This window comes from Falco naumanni, chromosome 1, assembly GCF_017639655.2.
Source record: "Falco naumanni isolate bFalNau1 chromosome 1, bFalNau1.pat, whole genome shotgun sequence".
Taxonomy (NCBI): Eukaryota; Metazoa; Chordata; class Aves; order Falconiformes; family Falconidae; genus Falco; species Falco naumanni.
The window spans coordinates 37,494,044-37,507,756 of NC_054054.1; the positions used below are offsets into that span (position 1 = coordinate 37,494,044).

General features: G+C 38.2%; 1 protein-coding gene across 9 annotated transcripts in view; it reads left to right on the forward strand.

The window, feature by feature from the left end:
• Nucleotides 1–120: 120 nt before the first annotated feature.
• The window catches only part of NEK1 (NIMA related kinase 1), a 49,685-nt gene continuing 36,092 nt past the window's right edge, over nucleotides 121–13,713 (forward strand). For 2 of the 9 annotated variants that reach the window (XM_040589105.1, XM_040589070.1), the window contains exons 1-9: nucleotides 138–550; nucleotides 3,384–3,531; nucleotides 3,607–3,703; nucleotides 5,696–5,793; nucleotides 7,299–7,382; nucleotides 7,831–7,898; nucleotides 8,012–8,098; nucleotides 9,206–9,260; nucleotides 10,511–10,711. In XM_040589105.1, coding sequence (XP_040445039.1) covers nucleotides 3,415–3,531; nucleotides 3,607–3,703; nucleotides 5,696–5,793; nucleotides 7,299–7,382; nucleotides 7,831–7,898; nucleotides 8,012–8,098; nucleotides 9,206–9,260; nucleotides 10,511–10,711 — 807 coding nt within the window. In that variant the 5' untranslated portion in view covers nucleotides 138–550; nucleotides 3,384–3,414. Of the gene's footprint in view, nucleotides 551–1,159; nucleotides 1,226–3,383; nucleotides 3,532–3,606; nucleotides 3,704–5,695; nucleotides 5,794–7,298; nucleotides 7,383–7,830; nucleotides 7,899–8,011; nucleotides 8,099–9,205; nucleotides 9,261–10,510; nucleotides 10,712–13,713 lie in introns of those variants that run through there. The other 7 variants (XM_040589113.1, XM_040589096.1, XR_005827267.1 and 4 more) reach the window with 6 other exon arrangements.

The following is a 13,713-nucleotide window of genomic DNA, read 5'->3' on the forward strand; positions in this document are numbered from 1 at the left end:
CGAGCAGCCGGAGTTGGCGTCACCACGGCCGCTTCTACTTCCGGTTCGGGCGGTCCGCTGCCGATACGGGTCCGTCAGTCCGTCCGTCTTGTCCCGTCCCGTCCCGCCATCCCCCGGAAGCCGCGCGCGCGGAGGGGCGCGGCCTCCCTGTGGCTGCTGAGGGGAGCGGGGCTGCGGCTGCGCTGGGGCGTCGGAGGCTCCGCTGTAACGCGGGAAGCGGCTCTTTCTGTGAGGGCTGGTGACGGGCGCAGGCTGCAGCTCGCCGCTGCGCAGAGCGGGCGGTAACGGGGGAGCGGGAAACCCCCGTGCCTCATGCCGAGGGGATAGCGGTTTCCCCGGTGAAGGAGGCGGCTCGGTACATCGCGGCATCGCTTGGCTAAACCAAGACGCGTCAAACTCGAGGGGCACGGCGCGCCCTGACCAAGCCCATGTGCCGATGAAAGGCGGCGCTGGGGCTGAGCACGTAGCCCCTGTGCACCACCGGCCCGAGGCGGGCCGAGCCCTGTCTGGGCCTGCCGCGATACTGAGGCCAGGAAGGAGTTTACTTAAGGTACATGGACAGAACACAGGTTCCAGCAAAAAAATGATAAAACATTCGTAGGTTCACAAAACACTGCCTTGTAGCATGCACACAGGGGAATGGATCGAGACAATTAGAAGACTGAAAAAAAGCGTTTTGGCTCGCGAACATTTGCTTGCACACTCTTGTAACGCGCGCTTGCACTTTTGATTAGGGAGTGGCGGAGCCCCAGGTACCGCCTGGGAGCCAGCTGCCGCGGGCGGCTCGGCTCTCCCGGGGCAAACCCCTCCCCGGGGAAGTCCCTGAGCAGAGACGTACCGCCGGTGCCAGGCTGCGCGGTCTGCTGGGTTGTAGTTGGTACCTGACAGATTTACAGTTGATTCATTATTATTATTATTATTATTGCTATTATTATTGTTTAATCCCTAAATGCAAGTCCCAAGGCGAGCGTGCGCCCCGTCTCCCCGCCCCGCCGCGGCTGCCCGCAGGCGCCGCCGGAGCCCCGCCCCCGACCGTGCGTTACCACGGTGAAGCACCGCTAAGGCGGGAAGGGCGGTCGGGCAGACCTGTTGCCCCGCCCCGGCACAGGTCGACCAATGGGAGCTGAGCTGCGGGGCGGGCCCGCCAATAGGGGATGGGGGGCGGGCTCGCGGCGGGCGTGAGGCTCCGTTGAGCGGCAGTGGCAGCGGCGGGCGCAGCGGGGAGGTATGCTGGGGTGGCATGCTGGGGTGGCGGTGGGGCGGGCGGGGCGTGGGGCCGCCGGCAGCAGCTGCCTGTCTCAGCCGCCCTGAGGCGAGGTGGTCCCCAGTTGCTACTCTCGCCCTGGCACCGGTCTTGCCCTAGCTGTGCGGAGGCGGTGGCCTGGTGGGGCTCGGCTGGGGAGCGCGGCCCTGCCGGGCGCCTGGCCGGGTGGGGGCCTGCCCTGGGGCAGGTGGGCACTGCGCGGTGCTGCTTGACGGTAGCCCGGTCGTGGCCTAGCCGTGCGATTCGGGTTTGTCGCCTCGCTTTCTCGGCGCCGAGCGTAGGACGGGCCGTCTCGGGGTGTGACTTGTGCCCTGGCGCACAAGCCGCCTTCGTGCGTGTCCGTGATGGATAAAATGACTTCTTGTCCAGGGAGGCCAACGCCCTGCCGGCACTGGTGGGCTTTCTTGGACTCGTATTTCTCATGCCACGGGTAAAAATAAGCCACCCAACTTGTACAGTATGTACTCTGTTTGACTGAACTGTACCTTACCATCCACAGGCTGCTTATTGACTGTACATATCCGCACAGAACAGCGTGCAGTAGGAGCCCTAAGCTATGCCTAATGCCGCTGGTTTAGCAGTAGTACAGCATAGGTTGTTTCATAAGCAAAGCGGAGGCAGGAAGAGAACTTAGTAAAGCCATGTGAAGTTAAAACTGAGACCCATCTACTATGTTTTACTATTCCCCAAAAGAGAATACTGATGTTGATATTGAGTCTGTGTGTGGGGTTTTTTTGTTTTTTCTTAGAAGTGCAACTTGACACTCAGTTATCTGTTCTTCAATGCAAAATGTTAAGATGCTAAGATGCTTCAGGCCTGTCATTTTCAGTTTTTTCCCTCCTGGCCTTTATCCTTAGTTTCGGTTGTTTTCCCATCTACTGTTTTGCAGAAAAGATTACTTCGCTTCTCTTGTATTTTGTCTTGCTATACTAATCAAGCTTATTCATTTTAGTCTTTTTTCATGGTATGGATCCTTCATCTTCCTGAGACTTTAGCAGCATCTGTGTCTGATGCATGGTAATTCTGTTACAAAAAAACGGTCCCAAATCAGCGAGAAGAGCCTCACTTGAGATGGGTGTGTAGTATGGATCTGATCTGTTAGGGTCTCCTCTTGAAAGGAAGCCGAGTTCAGCAAAGCACAAGTGCTGTTAGTGCTCTCAAATGAGGCTTGGAAGCAGAAAAGCTTAGAAACCTTTGTCTCTTAGAGCTTACAGAAACTTTCTCAGGGTATGGAAGTTCTTTCTCATATAGAAAAGATGATCTTTTAGTCCACTCTGAATTTGTTTTGACATGTATCACTTTGGTCTTTGTTTTGCCAATTCTGTTTGCTGTTTTGACACCTCTATGTTGGGATCCTTTCCAAGTGCAGCTCACTAATATCTTGTTTTTACCAAAATGTTTTTTGATATAGAACCTTAAACACCATCAGCATTCATCTGAGTAATCTGTTTAATCTCAAAAGGTAGTCTAAGTGGTCAGATAGTATATCTAAAATACTGATTTATACCATTCTGTAATTAATTTATAAGCAACATGGAAAAATAAATTATCTTTGTTTTCAGTCAGAATTAGGGTCACGCTTTTCCACATTGAATAATGATTTAAACTTGATGGGGACCTCTTGAATTCAGTCCATTTTTGGCTTCGTTATAGTGACTAACTTCCAAAATACTGGATTTGGTGCTTCTTGAGAAAAGACAGGGTGGGATCCCTCCATCACCCCACCATCATAGTTATTCCAAGTAAAGTTGAATGAAAGATTGTTAACCAGATGTTATAGCTCTGTATGATGTTGTGTGCTAGCTGATTCAGAAGATATGGCATTGACTGCTTGCTTTATTTGAAGATAAACACATTCCTTTTTTTATACTGTCTGTCAATATAAAAGATTAAACTCATTTTAGCAATGCAGACCTTTTTCTACACCAAGTGAGCCAACTGTACCAAAATAGAATTTAGACTAAAAGTGGATGATTTACAGAAAAGCTGCAAAGCATGTGACACAACTGAAAAGACAAATGGGTTAACATTTTGAGTAAAAAAAAAAAAAGTAATATGACCTGGCAGGCTGATGACTAACTACAGCTAACTAAATCTGGTGTGTGCATTTTTTGCCTAGTACTCAAGTGAGATGCCTTAAGAAGATAACTATGGATAAATATATTAAAGTGCGAAAGATTGGAGAAGGATCCTTTGGGAAAGCAATTCTTGTCAAAGCTAAAGAAAATGGCCAACAGTATGTTATTAAAGAAATAAACATCTCTAAGGTGAGTGATTATTATTTATTACTGACTCATTCTTTTTGTATTTCTGTTGTCAAAAATCTTTTTTTTTTTCTTAAGATGTCAAATAAGGAGAGAGAAGAATCAAGGAGAGAAGTTGCTGTGTTAGCTAACATGAAACATCCAAATATTGTCCTGTACAGGGAGTCATTTGAAGGTAAGATTAATTAATGTGGTAGAACCTGAAGTAATCTTAGTAAGTGACTGTCCATGCCCTACTTACTGCATTTTAGTATAAATTAATGTGTTTTTTCTCTTTAATCAGTCTTTTTCATACTTTTATTACTTATTTCTGTTCTTTTTGGTTGTTGGGTTGTTTTTTTTTTTACAATTCCCATGCACTTTTAAAAATAATAGTAATAAAAAAAAGAAGTGCAACACTTAAACAGAAATATTCATGTCTCTTCCTTACGTGCATCAATTTTGGTTGATGCTTAAATGAAAGCGTTATGTTCTGTTTCTCCAAAGTGTGAGTCTCCTTGAGTACTTGTGTGTACCCTAACGACTTCAATGCTTGTGTACATCATTAAAATTTGATGTCTAGATTTGGGTATTGATAACCTAGCAAGAGCAATTTTATCTCAAAGTCTGTTGTCTTAGAATGCAGTCTTCAGTAATTTCAGTCATAGCTTGGCTTTCAGAGCTGGAAAAATAGATGAGACTGTTTACTTCACCAAGCTATAAAGGAAGGAGAAGTGTAGTTCTACATAGTTTTCATAGTGAATGTCTTGGGAAATGAGCATAAGGTATAGGTTAAAATACTACTAAAACCCCCAAATATTGTTTGAGATACTGTTTAGGAGCACTGCTCTTTTCTCCTTCCTTTCTGCTGTCTTTCGTGTCTTTCGGGGGATTTTATTTTTTCTATTCATTGAAACAGCCATAGTTTTCTGGTTTATAAATCCGTGCTTCTGTCTTCTCTGTAATAGAGGCCTGTTGTTTAAGACTGCTTTTTTTTCTTTTTTCCTCTTACAAGGTAGATCCTGTATTTGTACTTCACAAGACTTCATGTTGCATCTTTAGTAGTAAAGCACATTGACTTTGAACATACTGATTTGCTTTATAAAACAGAGTTATTTCAACAATAGAAATCCAGACTCCTAGGATTTAAAATAATACTTATTATACAGCTTAATCAAGGTACAAACAGCAGTAAGCACAAAAGAAAAATCCTGGGTTTGATGTTTTGAAAGATCAATTTCAGAAGCATTCTGCGAAAGTGAAATTTAAGTTAGTTAAATGATTTAATTAATTTTGATTGTATTTAGAGTTTTTTAAGTGCTGTGATTATATCTCATAAAATGAGGGGGGGTTTTGAGCATCGTTTGATTGATTTTATGCATTTATTCAGCTTTTCTCAAAATCATGCCTAATACATGAATAGTGTAGTTCTTGTGGTTTTGGTAACTTCCAATTTGCTTCTGCCTAATATCAGTGACTGGAAAAGATTGCACTGGGGAACAAAACTAACTTTGAATTGTGTTGTATATGTACATACCTTCTAGTGGAAACTTGCATAGAATTTTTGGACGTCTCCCCAGATCTCATTCAAAAATGAGAAATTAATTATTTCCATCTGTCATTGTCTGCTGGAAGTTTTCTCATTGGTCTTCAGTCTCAGAGATGAACTTTGTCTGGTATGAGAGAGCTAGTGATTGTCACATTCTTGCACTTAGTTTGAGTAATACCTTGTCCAGGTTAAACTTCCAGAAAGAATTAGGCAAATAGAGGCAACTACCTAAATTAGGACTTTAAGGTCTCTGTTTTTAGAGGAGGGGATCTATAGGATGTTTGAAAGCATATTGAAGAATGGGTTTATATTGCATGTATAAAAGTGACACTTAGAATTTCATAGTGGTTTTGAACAGCATTTGGGGGCATTGGTTCAGCAGATGTCATTTTTTTTTCTCTACATATCAAAATAGTCTGCTCTTACCAAAAATGGGAAACTTACATTGTGAAACTCAAAACAATAAAAGCTTTTTTTTCTTGAAGTTTGAGAAAAGGACTAATAAGTGATATCTGAAGCTGCATGTAAAAAGATTAGTATTTTTGTTGATTTTTCTGTGACTGCAGTGAAGATACTTGGAAAGTCACGTCAAAGATGGGCCTTTTCTTTCTTTTTCAAATGCTGTGGTTTATTTTACAGAAAATGGTTGTCTCTACATAGTGATGGATTACTGTGAAGGAGGAGACCTGTTTAAAAAAATAAATGCCCAGAAAGGAATCTTATTCTCTGAAGATCAGGTAACAGCAAGCTTCTGCTATAGTGCTTTGTTGCATGATACTTTTTCATGAGTTTTAAATTGTTTTGGTTCAGTTTGGTAGATGTGTTTGGTTAATCTAATAGGATGTTCTCAAGATTCTCATTGCCATCAGTCACAGTAGTATGTTAAAAACAGAAACAGTAGCTGGAAACCCTGCGTATGTTACTTGGGGCTGTCTGTATGTGTAAGGTGCTTTAAAAAAAGTTGGATCTCTTGCAGAGTGAACCATATCTGAGAAATGCAAAATAATGAAGGACAACATTAATCTTTTTAAACCTCTGAATTTATTTTTTTAGAAGATGTAATGGCACAGGATTTTTGTTTTGTAACACTGATTTTCATTTATCAGAAGTATAAAATAACATATATTTGTAAGTATAATAATATAAAATATGGCAATATGAAGTTGACATAATTCAAAAGTTTATTTTTTCCATTAGAAAAAAAAATACTGTATCAGAAGTATGCCAGCAGATTTTATTTTCCCACAATACTGGTTATAAAGTAATTTGTGCCGTAGGAGAATTTGCAATAAACGAGAGGATTTTAGGTACAGATTTGATTAAGTGAAAATAGATTACGTTTGATTCAAAGTTTTGGTTAGAACTGACACATTTCCTTGTTTATAAATTCTGTGCTTTTGTGTCTGCATCCAGAAGGATCTCAATTTACCTGTGGCTGGAAAGACTTGGTAGTATATTAGGCCTGTGATGTATTTAGAATAGGGTAATCATGAAACAATTTGGATGTAATTTGCAAAGCATTTAATTTTTCTAATTTGGGCTTACTTTTGCAAGATGAACTTATAGTGGAAAACTTAAAATTCCTCCTCGCATTATACTGTAATTTTGATATAGATGTACTTCTAAGTTGGGAACGTGAAACCACTATTCTCACGGGAAAATTTTTGCCATTGGTCACTTTTTGCAAATTTGTAAAAATCACAATTTAAAAACAAAAGTGTTTTGTTGGCTTGTTTATAATCTTCTATTTATATGTTGTTTGTTGCTTTTCTCACTGAAATCTGCTTTGTACTGTTACTCTTTCTGAGGTAAAATATATAGAATTACTGTATGATAAAGTAAGAGTCTCTAAACGTCAGTATGGCTTTCTAGGACTGGTTGGTTGACTGCAGGAAGACTACTGGTAACAGTAAAAGTACAATCTCTAAGATGCAAGTTTTATGTCAAACATTTTAGCTGATGAAATTCATATTGCATACTTTTGTTAGGTTTATATGTAATGAAACTAGTGGTCTCAGGTTTAATATCTAATTCAGGTAAGATGCATCTTTCATTAACAAGGTTGCATTCAAGTACTCTTAAGGTTTTAGTTATTCTATGGTATAAACAAAGAGTTTTATGGGAAAAGGGTAAAATCTTGAGTTATAATTATAAAACTGATATGATAATGTCTTCAGTTGTGTAACTGGGGATGCTTTCAGCTAAATAACAATGCTGATGTTGCATTTTCTTTTATGCATAGATTCTGGATTGGTTTGTACAAATCTGTTTAGCACTAAAACACATACATGACAGAAAAATCTTGCATCGGGACATAAAGTCACAGGTATGTAGGTAACTATTTTTTTTAACTGAATTTACCTCCAAAGTTATTTCATTCATCTCTTGCTAGTGTAAGTTGGCAAATTATGGAAAATAAGTCTTTTACATAATAATGGTAACACTTTTTTTCTTCAGAATTATCTGGAAAAGGTTTATATGGTATTTGTACAAACAGATGAGGCTGTTTGATGCAGCTACTTCAGCAGTACTCATATATTTATGTGTGGGGACAGGACAGGTTATGTTTTAGAATGTGTAATATAGTGTTTAATTTGAAGAAGTAGGACAAGAGTATGTCAGGTGTTTGATAGTAGTCAGTAACACTTTTGCTAGTGACTTCAGAGTGATCGAATGGTAAAAAACTTTATTCTTCCCATAACATGTTGAGAACAAAAATTGTGCAATTGTATGAATGTTTTAATTAACAGACTTCTTAAAATTTCTATATCAAGAACATATTTTTAACCAAAGATGGAACAGTACAACTGGGAGATTTTGGGATCGCCAGAGTTCTTAACAGGTAATTCCTTTTTGATGCTGTTCTCTAACTTAATTGAAATCACTTTGATCTAGGAAAACACAATCTGTGCACTTCATATAACTAGTTAACATTCATTCTTATTTTTTTCTTAGTACTGCAGAGTTGGCTCGCACTTGCATAGGAACGCCATACTATTTGTCACCTGAAATATGTCAGAACAAACCTTACAACAATAAAAGGTACTAATAAGCATTTTATTAAACCTTTTTGGTAAGGAAAGTGATTTCTTCTAGAAATCTGAAGATGTTCTGCTCTTATGATGATGAATAGCTGTTCATCTTTTATCTGAGAAGGTACTGAGTCTCACTGTACAAGCAGGACCTTAGTAGGTCTGTGCAGTACAAAGCAATGTGATGCAGAGATGACTTAGCTTAATGCTCTGAATTCTAGATCTAGTAGTGTTCTGAATTACGGTTTTACATTTGCCTACCTGCACAACAGTTGTACCGCCTTAATTTATGCAGTACGAATGTGAAATTGTGTTAACGATGAAATCACAAACACAGTAATTGGATTCTCTAAGCACATGCATAGATCGATGGCTCAGCTTGCTTCAGTTAACAAAAGTTACATGTTTGCTATCCTGGCAGTAGGCTGTATCTGATAACAGCATCCCTAATGTAATTAAAATAGTCATTATCAATTTAGTCTTATACTGTGCTGGGCTGTTTCATCTATTACTGTGAGTGCCTTACACTAGTTTCAGTTGGTTTCTTAAAAAATAATAATTATTGCAGTTTCTTGTCCCTTAATTTCTTCAGTATGGGTTAGAATACCATTGGATAATAAATCCAAATTCTGTAATCCTGTAATGAGCGAGGGTAAGGTAAGTCAATGGTAAACAGCAAATTTGACTTTGAGAATTGTTTGTAGTTGCTGAATTAGATGGTGAGTTTTGTTTGGGGTTTTTGTTTGTTTAATCCAAAGACCTCAGGCAAATGTATATATTTAAAGAAAATAAAGCCCTTGTCAATATTTTGTCCCATTTCTGTGACTAGGTTGGTTCAGGTAAAAAGGTCTGAATAAAATCTGGAGCCAAAGTAACCTCATCTGATTTTAGGTTGACCATATTTTTGGGTTGCTGAATTTATTTATTTTGAGGGGAGAGGGGGTTGTGTTGCGGGTGTGGAAGTGGGGTGGTGGTATGAAGGGTGGAAGATGTACATACAAGGGAGGGTGTACATACTCAAAATACATTTTCCCTTTCAAAGACAGGTTTCACAGATACGTTACTTGGCAATGTTATACCTAGAACTAATTCTTAACATACATTCTCTTTGATTTAGTGATATCTGGGCCCTTGGTTGTGTTCTCTATGAAATGTGTACACTTAAACATGCGGTGAGTAGAAACTTCCTGTATCTTTAAAAGAACAGTGATTTCAAACAGGAATTTTCCTTGATGTTATACAAATGTCTTTCAGTTGATGAAAAGCTTTCATGGTGACTGTTTAAAATTACCTTCAACAGTCTTGTCTCCTCTTCCTATACTGACCATTGTTTTCCATCTGTGTTTTGGTTCATGTCAATCTCTCCATAAATCTTAGTACTGTGTATTTTGTTTCCAGTGCAATTTTTTTAATTAATTGTGTTAGCAGAAAAAAAAATTAGGTGTTGCAACAAATGATGCTGTGAATAATGTTCCTTTATTTTGAAAGAAAATTGACATTTTCATTGAAAGTCTGAATTTGGACTGTCAGCTTTTATGCAACTAGACTAATGCATTTCTATTTAGAACAGTTAGAAAAAACTCTCAAGGTGAAAGACTTGCCTTCCCCATCCCCCAACCCCATTGTGTGGGTGTTGTTTTGAAGGGAAGATAACCCATTTTTTTCTGTCATGTTTTGGGATTTTGTATGGGTTTTGTTTTGGTTTTTTAATAGCTATTTTCATTAAAAGAAAAAATACAACATGAAAATCAGAAAAAAAATTCAAGGGATAAGGATTTCATTTTATTTCAAGCTTTTGTAATTTCTTATTGCTTGGTCTTTCCTGTGGCAACAGTGTTGCCTTTCTGAGAGTTGATGGCAATAGGTTGTTTTCCATGAGCCCGGCGATAAGTACTGTTTCATTTTTATTGTACAAAGGAATTGAAATGGTGTGCTTGATTTCCTGAGCTTAAGTTGAAGTCTAAGCATTCCTTTGGATTTTACAGTGAATGAGTGTGAATGCTTTATATTTTTTTATTTGAAATGTGGCTTTGCTAAGAAGGGCAGAAGACGTGATGGTTGAAAGTGTTTGAGAGAGGACATCAAGCAGATAATTATGGATTTACTTTATCCTTAATTTTATATCATTATCACTGTAGATCTGGAGGGAAATAATTATTTGTTAGCAAAGCTTATATGTCTATAGTACGAAACATCTGTATTCTGATGTATTTATAATCAGAATACTTGGCAGCACATTATTTTGAACTGCTGCTGTAAACTGTTGATGGCCTTGAAATTTTGTTTGGTATGTTGAGGCAGGGGAAAGTGTGTGTTGTTTTGGTGGGTTCTTTTATTTACCTCATGATCTTTATATGCAGCCTTGCATGTGGACAGACAGTAAGTAATACATAGTAACTGTTTTCTTTCTTATATGATACAGTTTGAAGCTGGTAACATGAAAAACTTGGTACTGAAGATAATCTCTGGACCTTTTCCTCCTGTTTCTACGCACTACTCCTATGACTTACGTAATCTGTTGTCACAGTTATTTAAAAGGAATCCTAGGAATAGACCATCAGTAAACTCCATATTGGAGAAGAACTTTATAGCCAAACGAGTTGAAAAATTTCTCACACCACAGGTATGGAGTTAGTTTTAATTCTAATTTTGCTAAAAACATCATAGGACTTTTCTTTTTCTTCATTATAATGTTAATATACTATGTGGAGAAATTGGAGTAATGGTATTCCCTAGAGCTTTTAAGAGACACTTTCAGTGGAGGAAAAGAGTTTTACTGTGAACTTTATAGAAGAATCTCCAATTACTTAAGTATTTGGTAGCTTCCACAAACAAATTAAAATAGTAATTTTTGTAAATGCATTGCCTTGTGTGTTTTTCTATATAGTGAGGAATTATGAGTGAGATGATTATTTCATTGGATATGCATTTTTTCATAAAATGGTGCTGTCAATGACTTCAGCATCCCTGCTTTATCATAATTTCTTCAATCGTTCTTTTGTTTGGAATTTGGAATGGTCTGAAAGCATGTTCTATGAAGTATTACTAATTAAACTAATACTTAAATATCTTCATGTTTAAAAGTATCACATGTATATAACCTTGAGGAAGTTGCTTACTATTCTGTTTAGAATCTGTTGATATCATTTGACATCTATTCATGTCCTTTTATGTAAATTTAATCAAAAGAGATAAAGATTAGCAAGTGAATAATAGTGGTATGAGGTAAATAAATGTAGACAAATTTTAAACTAATAATAGTTTAAAGTTCCAATGAAAGATAAGATTCGTAAGTTTTTACAGATAAGTTTGTTCTAACTTTTACAACAGTAATAGCTTGATCTGATTTTATTTCCAGTAGCTAAAATGGATATGATATTTTTATTTGGAGTTAGTGAGGCAAAATGTAATTAATAATAGAGTACTAATTTTCCTAGATCGAGTATGAATACTTGCACACAATCTTCCCAGCTGGATCACTAACATGTTTGACTTAGAGATGCTACCTAGTCTTAAAAACAACAGAAGAAACCCACACCCAGAAAACACCTTTTACTAAATGTATCAATCCCTGGTCCTGGTACATTCATGTTCAGCTGGAGGTGGTTGTTCTGTGACACGGCTGTAATGCCTGTTGCCTTTCAGTTTCATCTGTGGCTAATGCTGTGTTCCTCTGCTTTCCTTAGCCTAAGTTTAAAAGAGATTTTCTATGTTGACGTCTTCAGTGGGTTGCAACTATTGCTGAAATTCTGCTCTTAAATGACAGGAAAGCAGTCTTCCAGTTTTACATAAATTGTTTCTTAATGTTCATGGTTAGTAAGTTACATTAAACAGTAGATCTCAATTAGCATACATTTAAAATAAATAAAAAAGGGCTTTTTGAAAGGTACTGAAGAGTTTCTTTTATGTTTCTTTTCTGTCAGAAGCTGCATTATCATGGAAACATCACACTTCACTTGTTACAGCCTACCACCTAAATAAAAGCTTCAAGATCACTGAAATACCACTAGTAGGAGACCACTCACATGTGTGACTTCTTGCTTACAGAATCTTTTGATGAGAGAAACTGTACAGGTTGAAAAGTTTCTCTGCTATCATGTGCAGAGTCCTAAGTTCTGCACTCTGGTTCTTGGGTTTTTTTCAGGTTTAACTCTTCAGCATCCATTATAACTGACTGGTAGCCTGCAAGCAAATAGTCTGGATAGTTCAAGATTCTATAAAGACTATTCCTTAAAACCTTGGGGTTTAGTGACTGTTCAGTTAACATTGCTGTCAGTTTTGTCAGAACATTAAGTAACACATTCCTGGCATGCTCAGTCTCTAGAAAGGTGGTCTGTAGTATGGTCATTATCTGTCTGTAAGTAGCTTTACTGTTGTAAAAAATACCTTTGCAGTTCCCATCCTTTGAATGTTCTGTATTGGTAGCACCAGCTGCAGCACTCTTGAGTCAAGCAGGATCTTAGAAAATGAGAACATGGTGCTGGCTCAGCTAAAACTCAGTCTTACGCCATATCTTGTGGGGAATGAACACTGGCTATAAACAGTGCCTGGTGAGGCAAATACGAGCAAGGCAGGGCTATGTGACATTACCCTGTAATACTCTCCCAACCTTCATTTTTTGTTGTCTCATTTGCATCAGCTCAGGAAAGCATCTTCTTTGGTATTTTGTCATCCTCAATAGATTTCTCATCTGTTAGCTTATCTGATTTCTCCGTGAACCTGGTTAAGTTTTCATGATCGGTGAGAAATTCACAGGTCTGCTATTTGTTGCAGAAAGGATCAACTCTGTATTCTAAACCTTCCTCCTTTATATTCAGTTGCACCCCACTTCTTATATTGGTATTACCATTTGCTGCGCTTGTGTGTTTCTCTGCAAAATCACATGGTATTTTAGACCTGTCACATTACATCTCAGTCATCTTTTATAGGCTGAAGAGCAAGCTTATTTGTCCTCTGTACTGAAGCTTTTCAATACTTTTAATTATCCTTACTGCTCTTTGAACCTTTTTCATTTCTGCTACATGGTTTTTGAGGTCTTGGGTTCAGAACTACATACAATATTCGAGATGTTGGCCTGTTAATGTTTGAATGCTGTCTGTCAAGGCTCCTATTTTTTACTCCAGTAAAGCTGTTTTCCACATTTTATTATGCTAATCTGGTATGCCTGACAGCATACCATATCTGTTGTTCCTAGATAGCCACATATTTTGTCATCTTTGCATCTTGAGAAGGACAGAGAAACTTAAAAACTGTAAATATTTTTAAAGGACTGTTTTTTTGACACAAGCTGCCTGAGATATTGAAGTGAAATTTCAACTATACAGAAATCTAATATGAACTATACATAAAACTATGTTGATGCTTACATTAACTTTCTTCTAGATTCTTAGCTAGTTCATAAATGAAGTAATGTGCCACCTAGAAGTCAGACTAAATTGCTCTTTTAAAAATTATTTGAGCAATTATGCCAAAAATGTTTGAAAATACCAAATCCAGCTTCGTATTAATGTTAGTGATGCTAAATTGAATACATGAAGTTGAGTATCCATTTAAATTTAAGTTACAGTAATGTCATGGTCTGAAACGAGGACAAACAAATACTATTAGTTAGATGCTTACTGGGAG